At 41.6% G+C, this 14,304-nt stretch overlaps 3 protein-coding genes across 4 annotated transcripts in view; 1 reads left to right on the top strand and 2 right to left on the bottom strand.

Annotated features, from left to right (window-relative positions):
* Positions 1-14,304, top strand: part of LOC110528866 (gastrula zinc finger protein XlCGF17.1-like) — a 212,827-nt gene that overhangs the window by 34,059 nt on the left and 164,464 nt on the right. The window lies entirely within an intron of this gene.
* The window catches only part of LOC110528884 (zinc finger protein 585A), a 244,943-nt gene that overhangs the window by 196,562 nt on the left and 34,077 nt on the right, over positions 1-14,304 (bottom strand). The window lies entirely within an intron of this gene.
* On the bottom strand, positions 3,433-12,497 carry LOC118948158 (gastrula zinc finger protein XlCGF17.1-like). Its single transcript, XM_036973136.1, has 2 exons — positions 11,025-12,497; positions 3,433-6,726 (listed from the first exon to the last, which is right to left on the bottom strand). The coding sequence occupies exons 1-2, from the start codon at positions 11,125-11,127 to the stop codon at positions 5,747-5,749; spliced, it is 1,083 nt and encodes a 360-aa protein (XP_036829031.1). The 5' UTR covers positions 11,128-12,497; the 3' UTR covers positions 3,433-5,746.

Raw genomic sequence — 14,304 nt, 5'->3', positions numbered from 1 at the left:
TAGCCAATGTTAACCAGTTATCTTGGATACTTGACTGCCGTTGTGAGGTCAGAACGCTTGAATCAACCCTCCTCCTCCACCAGAGCGTCCAGTGTGTCTCTGAACACTCCGAGAGCGATACGAACTGACAGTCTGACAACGCTCTTGATGTGGGTAATACTAATACAGAGATAACCATTGGACATGCAGTTCCATTATGCCATTGTTTCTACCACTTCAGATCCTTACATTTGTGATTTGAAGCATACCCGCATTGTACAAGACCCCTTGACTTTTTCCACATATTGTTACGTTACAGGCTTATACAAAAATGTATTAAATGCATTTTTTACTCCTCATCAATAGACATAATACCCCATAATGACAAAGCGAAAAAAGGTTTTTATACATTTTAGCAAATTTATAAAAATGAATACCTTATTTGCATAAGTATTCAGACCCTTTGCTCTGACACTCAAAATTCAGCTCAAGTGCATCAAATCTGAATGGGCTCCCAGCTTGTGCCATCCAACTCCTACACCACGTTGGGCAAAAACCTTTTAAGGGCTCCCGAGTGGAGTAGCGGTCTTAGGCACCTCATCTCAGTTCAAAAGGCATCACTACAGTCCCTGGTTCGAAGCCAGACTGAATCACATCCAGCCATGATTGTGAGTCCCATAGGGAAGCGCACAATTGGCCCAGCATCGTCCAGGTTTGGCTGGGGAAGGCCTTAATTGTAAATAAGAATTTGTTCTTAACTGACTTACCTAGTTAAATAAATAAATAATTAAAGTGGGATGCATGCCAGCAAAGCCACTAAACAATACATTAATTGCACTATAACGGTGCCCACAAACTGTTAGGTCCCAACATCTTACCACTGCTACACCTGGCTATCAGCGGAGCCTTGTCTGGCAACGAAACAGTTCATTAGGCCTCATTTACTGCCTTTTAAAATAACATGGCTGACTTACTTAAACAAATGTGGTTTCTACTGACAATTGAGATGTACAAACTATGGCATAAGGGCCGATCCGTAATTTAGATTAAGACATTAATGAGCGAGCCAGGACGGACGTAGTCAATGTAACTATTTGTTCAGCACTTTGGAAATGTACAGCAACATAATTCAGAACATGGGCTGTTCTTACAGTGTTCTCCCTGTATGCCAAGTCAGAACCGTTGGATAAATAAAGGGGCATACATGCAGACAATGATTATATTTCTCAAAAACAGGTAATAGGCTACATGTGAACCACCAAGCCAGAACAGTAGGCAAAATTAAGAGGTGAAACAAGAACAAATTATTAGGGTGAGGCACATGGGCTACTGACATCTTACTACACAACATACACTTGGTATTACTTTCTTAGCTACAGTATACACATCTCCCTGGCATGTTACATCATTTATGCAGCAGCATACAGGACATTTTTGGACTCACCTTGTTGTACTGTGCTCACTTGAACAGGAAGGTGGCGCGGCGGTCCTTCGTGGGAATATTTTGTCATCAAACTTCATCAAAGTCTGGCATTCTCTGGATTTATGGTGCTTTAGAGACAACTGGGATCTCGAAGGGGAAAAAATGGAATCATGATGACGTCAGTGATCTTCAGGTTGTAGCTGTAGAAAGAGGTCCAAGTTCCCAATTTACAATTCCGAGTTGGATGAAAGTTCAAAACGTATTTTCTCAGTCGTAGCTTGTTTTTCCCTGAGTTCCCAGTTGTATTGAACTCACTCAAGTCAGATTTTGCAGTACCGAGTTAAGTTGATTTGAGCGTGGCCCAAATCAAGCTTTATTGACAGCATGGCCAATGTTGAATGTTTACAGTTTTAAACTAGGAAAAGAGCCCCTTAATCTTAGACTTGGGACCACAGAGCCACTCCACTGAATAGTAGACTAATGATTGCTTTGCAATGCTTGCAGTTTGCCACTGATTCCTTCCAAACCACTCATTGTTGAATTTGCAATTTCCAATTTGTTGTGTAATGTTTATGTCCAAAGGCCGATAAGCACTGATACGTTTAATCTATAATTTCTCATTATTTCTCTACATATGACAAGGAATAAACATGATTTGCCAGTAGATTGTCAACTTGATTCATGATGATGACTGCTAGCTCAGATTTTGAAAGTATTATGTTGACATGATCAGTCCAATCAAAGCGACTGTAGATATCACATGATTTTATGTCATTTTATCTGTGGACAATGACCTTGAGCTTTCTTGGATGGGCACTTATAATGTAACTCTATGGCAGCACCCAAGGGGCTTGAATTTTCAAGATCTACCCTTAGACTTGGCAGTGACGTCTTGTTCCCATGAATGACAGGACACTGAGCCAATCACGGCGCAAATGTCCGTATTTTCTGCGGGATTGCCCCACCTCCACAGAAAGCACTGAGCTGGCTTACTCAAGAAAACAAAAAAAGAGACCATGTCTCTATGCGGCTTTAATAACAACATCAGAGTCCCTGCCCATCTGCCCAAAAAGGTCTGAAATCCTACGTCTTTAAAGAGTATCCCCCCCAAAAAAATACAAGTAATATTAATAATGTGACACTTGTCCTACTTACACTGACTAATTGAGGATAAATGTGTTCACTGTGATATGTGGTTGTCTCACCTGGCTATCTTAAGATGAAAGTACTTAATGTGCTGGTGACATCACAGGGTCAGAGAGAACTCCTGACTGTAGTCATACAAAAACACTCCAGGCACTCAGCCCATAAGAACCATTCATACTGTCAGATCTAATATGAAGAACTGAATACAACCATAAGAACCATTCATACTGTCAGATCTAATATGAAGAACTGAATACAACCATAAGAACCATTCATACTGTCAGATCTAATATGAAGAACTGAATACAACCATAAGAACCATTCATACTGTCAGATCTAGTATGAAGAACTGAATACAACCATAAGAACCATTCATACTGTCAGATCTAATATGAAGAACTGAATACAACCATAAGAACCATTCATACTGTCAGATCTAATATGAAGAACTGAATACAACCATAAGAACCATTCATACTGTCAGATCTAATATGAAGAACTGAATACAACCATAAGAACCATTCATACTGTCAGATCTAATATGAAGAACTGAATACAACCATAAGAACCATTCATACTGTCAGATCTAATATGAAGAACTGAATACAACCATAAGAACCATTCATACTGTCAGATCTAACATGAAGAACTGAATACAACCATAAGAACCATTCATACTGTCAGATCTAATATGAAGAACTGAATACAACCATAAGAACCATTCATACTGTCAGATCTAATATGAAGAACTGAATACAACCATAAGAACCATTCATACTGTCAGATCTAATATGAAGAACTGAATACAACCATAAGAACCATTCATACTGTCAGATCTAATATGAAGAACTGAATACTAAAGAGAAGAAGAGGTTGACCAGTACATATTCATGTAACTTTATTTTTCATTGGCAGATCAATAAAGTTTGCTTCAATGCAGTTATCCAAACACATTCATGATCAGTAACTAAAATAACTAATCTAGTTTTAAAGACAATTAATAAACACATGTATTCATTTCATAAACTGTGTATCATTAAATAAAGTTGTAAAATAATCCCCCCCAAACTAGTGGTGAAAAGTGATCATCACACCATCTCTATCTGATTCATGTTAGGGGCGGAAGGTAGCCTAGTGGTTAGAGCGTTGGGTCAGTAACAAAAAGGTTGCCAGATCGAATCCCCGAGCTGACAAGGTAAAAATCTGTTGTTCTGCCTCTGAACAAGGCAGTTTACCCACTGTTCCTAGGCCATCATTTTAAATAAGAATTTGTTCTTAACTGACTTGCCTAGTTAAATAAAGGTAAAAAAAATAATAATTTGAAAGCGTCTACTAACTCCTTCCGAGGGACAACCTGGTCTCAGAGCAAAATGTATTTTATGTTACAAAAACATCCGTGCCACTCCATTTAGTATGTTACGTTCCACAAAATTGTTTATGTCCCTGTTAGTGAGCATTTCAGCCTTTGTCAAGATATGCCACACCTGTCAGGTATAGATTATCAAGAAGCTGATTAAACAGCATGATCATTACACAGGTGTACCTTGTGTTGGGGACAATAAAATGCCACACAACACAATGTCACAGATGTCTCAAGTTCAGGGAATGTGCATTTCTCATGATGACTGCAGGAATGTCCACCAGAGCTGTTGCCGGAGAACTCAATATTTATATCTCTACCATAAGCCACCTCTAACGTCCTTTTAGAGAATTTAGCAGTACATCCAACCGGCCTCACAACTGCAGATCACATGTAACCACGGCAGCCCAGGACCTCTTCGCCTGCAGGATTGTCTGAGGGGGGCTGAGTAGTATTTCTGTCTGTAATAAAGACCTTTTGTGGGGAAAAACTCATTCTGATTGGCTGGGCCTGGCTCCCAAGTGGGGCTATGCCCTCCCAAGTCCCACCCATGGCTGAGCCTCTGCCCAGTCATATAAAATCCATAGATTAGGGCCTCATTTATTTATTTCAATTGACTGATTTCCTTATACAAACTGTAAATCTTTGAAATGGTTGTGTTTAGATTGTTGTTCAGTATAATACGACTTGCAGGACGTATCGTATGTTAAGAATTACAATGAATATGTTATTTTACGATTTGCTATTCATACAATATGTTACGAACTTGTAATATGTATGATATGTTACAAAATCCAATTTGGATAACGTTAGCTAGGTTAGGGGTGAGGGGTTAAGGTAGAGTTAAATCGGTTTAGGGGAAAGGTAAGCTAACATGCTAAGTAATAGCTAAAAAGTAGTAAGTAGTTGCAAAGTTGCTAATTAGCTAAAACCTCCGTGATGAGATTCAAAAACGCAACCTTCGGCTAGACGTTTGAGTTACACGCCCATCCTTCCTCAGAGCAGGAGTAAGGCTTCTCTCCTACGTGTAAACGGTGGTGTGTTTTTAAGCTGCCCAGTTGAAACTCTCCCTACAGACAGAGTCAGACCAGGCTGAGAGGGAAGCAGTACCACCCAGTCAATTGGCAGACTAGTGTTTGTTTTCAAAATGAGAAGAATAACAGAGGGTATTCAACACCAAGTGCAAATCTTTACAGTAGAAGCTAACAAAACAAAAACACACCAAAACTGACAAGGTGCACACTGATTGGTAAAGTAAAGAGAGGCTAACATTCTATAACGCTCCCTTTCCTCTGCACAGTTCTCTCACAGTGAGAACCAATAGGATTACAGTGTTCTCCGCTTTCTTCATTTGATCCAATTACAACTTCTTTTATGAGATGAGAATTAAGTGATGGAGGAGTGACTTTATTCTTAGCTGGTCAGAGAACTGATGAGGCTTTTCTCCTTAAAACCTGTTAGGGCTAGGCAGAATACTGCCTCCTTTGGATGAATTGCGTGCCCATAGTAAACTGAAAAAAAATCTGTCCAAAATTGCTAATATATGCATATAATAATTATTATTGGATAGAAAACACTCTAAAGCTTCTAAACCCGTTTGAATTATGTCTGTAAGTATAGCAGAACTCACAGGGCAGGCAATCTCCCAAACTATTTTTTTGGGAGCCTGAAACTTGGGGCAACTTTGACGTCATCGCCCCCACCCTTCCCAACGAGCTATGGATCTGGAGACACTTTCTATGTCTTCCACTAGATGTCCTCATTCAGTAGAGCGTTTAATTGTGCAAATCCCGCGAGCTTTGACCCTTTGGGAGAGGGACGCCTCGCTTTAACTGGGTTTAATGTATACGTTGGTGTGTTTTTAAGTTGCTCTGGTGAGAGAAACTTTTGCCACAGCCAGAGCAGACGTAAGGCTTCTCTCCTGTGTGTGTTCTCTGGTGAACTTTTAGCTCATTTGATGTTTTAAAACATTTTCCACAGACTGAGCAGTAATAAGGCTTCTCTCCTGTGTGTGTTTTCTGATGAACTTTGAGCTCAGTTGATGTTTTGAAGCATTTTACACAGTCAGAGCAGGAGTAAGGGTTTTCTCCTGTATGTATACGTTCATGTGTTTTTAAGGTATCCAATCGGGAGAAACTCTTTCCACAGTCAGAGCAGAAGTAAGGCTTCTCTCCTGTATGTGTTCTCTGATGAAGTTTTAGCTCAGTTGATGTTTTAAAACATTTTGCACAGTCAGAGCAGTAGTAACGCCTCTCTCCTGTGTGTGTTCTCTGATGTACTTTTAGCTCAGTTGATGTTTTGAAGCATTTTACACAGTCTGAGCAGGAATATGGCTTCTCTCCTGTATGTACACGTTCATGTGATTTTAAGTTATCCAATCGGGAGAAACTTTTTCCACAGTCAGAGCAGGAGTAAGGCTTCTCTCCTGTATGTATACGTTCATGTGATTTCAAGGTATCCGATCGGGAGAAACACTTCCCACAATCAGAGCAGGAGTAAGGCTTCTCTCCAGTATGTACTTGTTTGTGTGCTTTTAAGCTGCTCATTTGAGAGAATCTCTCCCCACAGTCAGAGCAGTAGTAAGGCTTCTCTCCTGTATGTATACGTTGGTGTGTTTTTAAGGTATCCAGTCGAGAGAAACTCACCCCACAGTCAGAGCAGGAGTAAGGCTTCTCTCCTGTGTGTATTTTTAGGTGTGCTTTTAGCTTTGATAGAAATGGGAAAATCTCCACACAATGTGGGCAGTGGTGAGACCTCTTAGCTCTGTGATCTTCCTGCTGTTGTTGTCTGGATGCAGGGAATGTCTCAACGTGGTCTCCTGTGTGAACAACATCAGAAGAACCAGTCAGTTGGTGTGATATACATGTCAATCAAATGTATATTAGGAAGCCCTTCTTACATCAGCAGTTTGTCCAAGTGTTCTACAGAAACCCAGCCTAAAACACCAAAGAGCAACCTATGCAGATCGAGAAGCACAGTGGCCACGAAAAACTTGCTAGAATGGTAGGAACCTCGGAACAAACCTAAAGAGGAACCAGGCTCTGAGGGGTGGCCAGTCCTCTCCTGGCTGTGCCGGGTGACATATGAATTCATGTAAGTCGGCTGTACAATTACAGAACGGGAATAAAACTATTCTAAAACTGGGTAAGAGTCAAAAACTAAAAAGGGGGGAAAGTCCAAAACTATGAGCCATATCATCCTCCACTCACTATCACAAGAGTTAGTCACTACACAGCCATATCATCCTCCACTCACTATCACAAGAGTTAGTCACTACACAGCCATATCATCCTCCAATCACTATCACAAGAGTTAGTCACTACACAGCCATATCATCCTCCACTCACTATCACAAGAGTTAGTCACTACACAGCCATATCATCCTCCACTCACTATCACAAGAGTTAGTAACTACACAGCCATATCATCCTCCTCTCACTATCACAAGAGTTAGTCACTACACAGCCATATCATCCTCCACTCACTATCACAAGAGTTAGTAACTACACAGCCATATCATCCTCCACTCACTATCACAAGAGTTAGTCACTACACAGCCATATCATCCTCCACTAAATATCACAAGAGTTAGAAACTACACAGCCATATCATCCTCCACTCACTATCACAAGAGTTAGTCACTACACAGCCATATCATCCTCCACTCACTATCACAATAGTTAGTCACTACACAGCCATATCATCCTCCACTCACTATCACAAGAGTTAGTAACTACACAGCCATATCATCCTCCACTCACTATCACAAGAGTTAGTCACTACACAGCCATATCATCCTCCACTCACTATCACAAGAGTTAGTAACTACACAGCCATATCATCCTCCACTCACTATCACAAGAGTTAGTCACTACACAGCCATATCATCCTCCACTCACTATCACAAGAGTTAGTCACTACACAGTCATATCATCCTCCACTCACTATCACAAGAGTTAGTCACTACACAGCCATATCATCCTCCACTCACTATCACAAGAGTTAGTAACTACACAGCCATATCATCCTCCACTCACTATCACAAGAGTTAGTAACTACACAGCCATATCATCCTCCACTCACTATCACAAGAGTTAGTCACTACACAGCCATATCATCCTCCACTCACTATCACAAGAGTTAGTCACTACACAGCCATATCATCCTCCACTCACTATCACAAGAGTTAGTCACTACACAGCCATATCATCCTCCACTCACTTTCACAAGAGTTAGTAACTACACAGCCATATCATCCTCCACTCACTATCACAAGAGTTAGTCACTACACAGCCATATCATCCTCCACTCACTTTCACAAGAGTTAGTAACTACACAGCCATATCATCCTCCACTCACTATCACAAGAGTTAGTCACTACACAGCCATATCATCCTCCACTCACTATCACAAGAGTTAGTAACTACACAGCCATATCATCCTCCACTCACTATCACAAGAGTTAGAAACTACACAGCCATATCATCCTCCACTCACTATCACAAGAGTTAGTCACTACACAGCCATATCATCCTCCACTCACTATCACAAGAGTTAGTCACTACACAGCCATATCATCCTCCACTCACTATCACAAGAGTTAGTCACTACACAGCCATATCATCCTCCACTCACTATCACAAGAGTTAGTCACTACACAGCCATATCATCCTCCACTCACTATCACAAGAGTTAGTCACTACACAGCCATATCATCCTCCACTCACTATCACAAGAGTTAGTAACTACACAGCCATATCATCCTCCACTCACTATCACAAGAGTTAGTCACTACACAGCCATATCATCCTCCACTCACTATCACAAGAGTTAGTCACTACACAGCCATATCATCCTCCACTCACTATCACAAGAGTTAGTCACTACACAGCCATATCATCCTCCAATCACTATCACAAGAGTTAGTCACTACACAGCCATATCATCCTCCACTCACTATCACAAGAGTTAGTCACTACACAGCCATATCATCCTCCACTCACTATCACAAGAGTTAGTAACTACACAGCCATATCATCCTCCTCTCACTATCACAAGAGTTAGTCACTACACAGCCATATCATCCTCCACTCACTATCACAAGAGTTAGTCACTACACAGCCATATCATCCTCCACTCACTATCACAAGAGTTAGTCACTACACAGCCATATCATCCTCCACTCACTATCACAAGAGTTAGTCACTACACAGCCATATCATCCTCCACTCACTATCACAAGAGTTAGTCACTACACAGCCATATCATCCTCCACTCACTATCACAAGAGTTAGTAACTACACAGCCATATCATCCTCCTCTCACTATCACAAGAGTTAGTCACTACACAGCCATATCATCCTCCTCTCACTATCACAAGAGTTAGTCACTACACAGCCATATCATCCTCCACTCACTCTCACGAGAGTTAGTAACTACACAGCCATATCATCCTCCACTCACTATCACAAGAGTTAGTAACTACACAGCCATATCATCCTCCACTCACTCTCACGAGAGTTAGTAACTACACAGCCATATCATCCTCCACTCACTATCACAAGAGTTAGTAACTACACAGCCATATCATCCTCCACTCACTATCACAAGAGTTAGTAACTACACAGCCATATCATCCTCCACTCACTATCACAAGAGTTAGTCACTACACAGCCATATCATCCTCCACTCACTATCACAAGAGTTAGTCACTACACAGCCATATCATCCTCCACTCACTATCACAAGAGTTAGTAACTACACAGCCATATCATCCTCCAATCACTATCACAAGAGTTAGTAACTACACAGCCATATCATCCTCCACTCACTATCACAAGAGTTAGTAACTACACAGCCATATCATCCTCCACTCACTATCACAAGAGTTAGAAACTACACAGCCATATCATCCTCCACTCACTATCACAAGAGTTAGTCACTACACAGCCATATCATCCTCCACTCACTATCACAAGAGTTAGTCACTACACAGCCATATCATCCTCCAATCACTATCACAAGAGTTAGTAACTACACAGCCATATCATCCTCCACTCACTATCACAAGAGTTAGTCACTACACAGCCATATCATCCTCCACTCACTATCACAAGAGTTAGTCACTACACAGCCATATCAACCTCCACTCACTATCACAAGAGTTAGTCACTACACAGCCATATCATCCTCCAATCACTATCACAAGAGTTAGTAACTACACAGCCATATCATCCTCCACTCACTATCACAAGAGTTAGTCACTACACAGCCATATCATCCTCCACTCACTATCACAAGAGTTAGTCACTACACAGCCATATCAACCTCCACTCACTATCACAAGAGTTAGTCACTACACAGCCATATCATCCTCCTCTCACTATCACAAGAGTTAGTAACTACACAGCCATATCATCCTCCACTCACTATCACAAGAGTTAGTCACTACACAGCCATATCAACCTCCACTCACTATCACAAGAGTTAGTCACTACACAGCCATATCATCCTCCAATCACTATCACAAGAGTTAGTCACTACACAGCCATATCATCCTCCACTCACTATCACAAGAGTTAGTCACTACACAGCCATATCATCCTCCACTCACTATCACAAGAGTTAGTCACTACACAGCCATATCAACCTCCACTCACTATCACAAGAGTTAGTCACTACACAGCCATATCATCCTCCTCTCACTATCACAAGAGTTAGTAACTACACAGCCATATCATCCTCCACTCACTATCACAAGAGTTAGTAACTACACAGCCATATCATCCTCCACTCACTATCACAAGAGTTAGAAACTACACAGCCATATCATCCTCCTCTCACTATCACAAAAGTTAGTAACTACACAGCCATATCATCCTCCAATCACTATCACAAGAGTTAGTAACTACATAGCCATAACCATATAACTTTACTACTTCACTTCTTTAGTCTCTGAACACTCCAGACAGCCCAGTGAATAAAACACATGAAATAACATCCTACTAGCATGAAATAACTTCTACCTTCTCATTGAAACAGTTCTACTGCAACTTTTCATACACAGTGGGAAGTTGGAATGAACAACAAACTTAGTTAGATAGAACCTGCTCTTACCATGAGAAACAGATGTTCCAATCTTCTCCTCTTCTTCTTCATCTTTAATGTTGACATTCAGTTCCATTGTTTGACTGCAGTCTTCCAGCTTCACTGATGCCATCTCTGGATCCTGCAGTGCAAACTGGGCTCCACTGTCACAATCAGGACCCAGTGACTGTAGGTTCCTACTCAGTGTGGAAGGAGAGAGGCAGGCTGGGTTTGTCCTCACTGTTGATGTTACCGTCCTCAGACTTAATTCAAGTCGTCCTGTAGATATAATGAGAAACGGACACAAAAAGTTATTCTAACTTCTTTATTATAACAAAATATATTATAATGTTTTCTTGTTAATTTCTCTAATTTCCATTTATCAGGTAACTAATCATTGACAACAAAACATTAATTCACATTAGACAAAGTGCATACTTTAAAATTGCACAACATTAGTGCACTTAATCTATAGTAGATTTCCTACATTAAAATAAATGACTCAAAAACCATTTAGTTCAAGGTTACAGTATGTTTTAGGCAGCACTATGTACTATTTTCCTGAATAATATTCACTGTATTATATAATGTTATTTTGGCCTTTGGCCGTCCCCAGCTACCGTCCAACGGAGAGGGATGGAGGACAGAGGTGGTGTCGTAGCAGAATCACAATTAGTTGATAAATAAGATGTTTTATTTACATAATAATGCTTATGTGAGATATTTTTAATTAGAACGTCTTCTTTTGGATAATACTGTTGGCAGTTGCATTTTCCTCTCTCTCTTCTCCAGGGAAAAAGTCACTTGGGGCCAAGAGAGGGGAGAGGTCAGGATTGTCTTCATATGTGAGGGTATCTGTTAAACCATGTGAAGGGCTCCACAATGTCTGTACACCAGTCACTCCCTACTTTTCCCATATTGGGAGGAGGAGTACGGCAGTGTCTGGAACCATTGTATGTCCCCTCTTATGTCGAAACTTATCTTGACCTAGTATATGACCTAGAGGCTCACTACTCTCTGTGAGCTTGTCCAGGTGGAGGTTGTATTTGAGATGGGCGTATCTAGAATTGACAACTGATATATGCCATTGGATGAGGTAATGGTTTGGTAATATGAAGTACCAAGAAAGAGAAGTAGAACCTCGTCTGAGAGAGCAAACTGAACAATAAGTTATAGCTAATGCCTTCTGGCTATTTACTCTCTCCAGTAAAAGTCTTCCTTTGTAATGTTCCTAAGATCTGTTATTCGTCATGTGAGTTGAGAGGGCTGTGTCTTGGCTATAACTGATACTAAGAATTGTTTTGTAAGCACTCTCAGAGAGTTCATTTATAGACACTGAATTGATCTGAGAGTCATAGGGCCATGGTGAAGCTGAAATATAATTAAAGATGGACTTTATAATATAACTCTGACTTGTGTGTGGTTTGCTCTCTCAATGTTTAGTAATACAGGAAATTACCACGACAATAGGGAGAGAAAACAGAGATAGGGATGGAGGACAGAGATAGGGATGGAGGACAGAGATAGGGAGAGAAGACAGAGATAGGGATGGAGGACAGAGATAGGGATGGAGGACAGAGATAGGGAGAGAAGACAGAGATAGGGATGGAGGACAGAGATAGGGATGGAGGACAGAGATAGGGAGAGAAGACAGAGATAGGGATGGAGGACAGAGATCTCTGTCTGTATATGGATCCTGTATTACCACCCTGTATATTGATCCTGCATTACCACCCTGAACATAGATTCTGTATTACCACCCTGTACATTGATCCTGTATTACCACCCTGTATATTGATCCTGTATTACCACCCTGCACATTGATCCTGTATTACCACCCTGTATATTGATCCTGTATTACCACCCTGCACATTGATCCTGTATTACCACCCTGTATATTGATCCTGTATTACCACCCTGCACATTGATCCTGTATTACCACCCTGTATATTGATCCTGTATTACCACCCTGTATATTGATCCTGTATTACCACCCTGCACATTGATCCTGTATTACCACCCTGCACATAGATCCTGTATTACCACCCTGTAAATTGATCCTGTATTACCACCCTGTACATTGATCCTGTATTACCACCCTGTATATTGATCCTGTATTACCACCCTGCACATTGACCCTGTATTACCACCCTGTATATTGATCCTGTATTACCAAATCAAATCAAATCAAATTTATTTTATATAGCCCTTCGTACATCAGCTGATATCTCAAAGTGCTGTACAGAAACCCAGCCTAAAACCCCAAACAGCAAGCAATGCAGGTGAAGAAGCACGGTGGCTAGGAAAAACTCCCTAGAAAGGCCAAAACCTAGGAAGAAACCTAGAGAGGAACCAGGCTATGTGGGGTGGCCAGTCCTCTTCTGGCTGTGCCGGGTGGAGATTATAACAAAACATGGTCAAGATGTTCAAATGTTCATAAATGACCAGCATGGTCGAATAATAATAAGGCAGAATAGTTGAAACTGGAGCAGCAGCACAGTCAGGTGGACTGGGGACAGCAAGGAGTCATCATGTCAGGTATTCCTGGGGCATGGTCCTAGGGCTCAGGTCCTCCGAGAGAGAGAAAGAAAGAGAGAATTAGAGAGAGCATATGTGGGATGGCCAGTCCTCTTCTGGCTGTGCCGGGTGGAGATTATAACAGAACATGGCCAAGATGTTTCAAATGTTCATAAATGATCAGCATGGTCGAATAATAATAAGGCAGAACAGTTGAAACTGGAGCAGCAGCACAGCCAGGTGGACTGGGGACAGCAAGGAGTCATCATGTCAGGTAGTCCTGGGGCATGGTCCTAGGGCTCAGGTCCTCCGAGAGAGAGAAAGAGAGAAGGAGAGAATTAGAGAACGCACACTTAGATTCACACAGGACACCGAATAGGACAGGAGAAGTACTCCAGATATAACAAACTGACCCTAGCCCCCCGACACATAAACTACTACAGCATAAATACTGGAGGCTGAGACAGGAGGGGTCAGGAGACACTGTGGCCCACTCCGAGGACACCCCCGGACAGGGCCAAACAGGAAGGATATAACCCCACCCACTTTGCCAAAGCACAGCCCCCACACCACTAGAGGGATATCTTCAACCACCAACTTACCATCCTGAGACAAGGCTGAGTATAGCCCACAAAGACCTCCGCCACGGCACAACTTAAGGGGGGGGGGGGGGGCGCCAACCCAGACAGGATGACCACATCAGTGACTCAACCCACTCAGGTGACGCACCTCCTCCAGGGACGGCATGAGAGAGCCCCAGTAAAGCCAGTGACTCAGCCCCTGTAATAGGGTT

This window comes from Oncorhynchus mykiss, unplaced genomic scaffold (genome assembly GCF_013265735.2).
Source record: "Oncorhynchus mykiss isolate Arlee unplaced genomic scaffold, USDA_OmykA_1.1 un_scaffold_222, whole genome shotgun sequence".
In the NCBI taxonomy this organism is placed as follows: domain Eukaryota; kingdom Metazoa; phylum Chordata; class Actinopteri; order Salmoniformes; family Salmonidae; genus Oncorhynchus; species Oncorhynchus mykiss.
The sequence above is the reverse complement of the archived record's forward strand: the minus strand, read 5'-3'. Positions and strand labels throughout refer to the sequence as shown.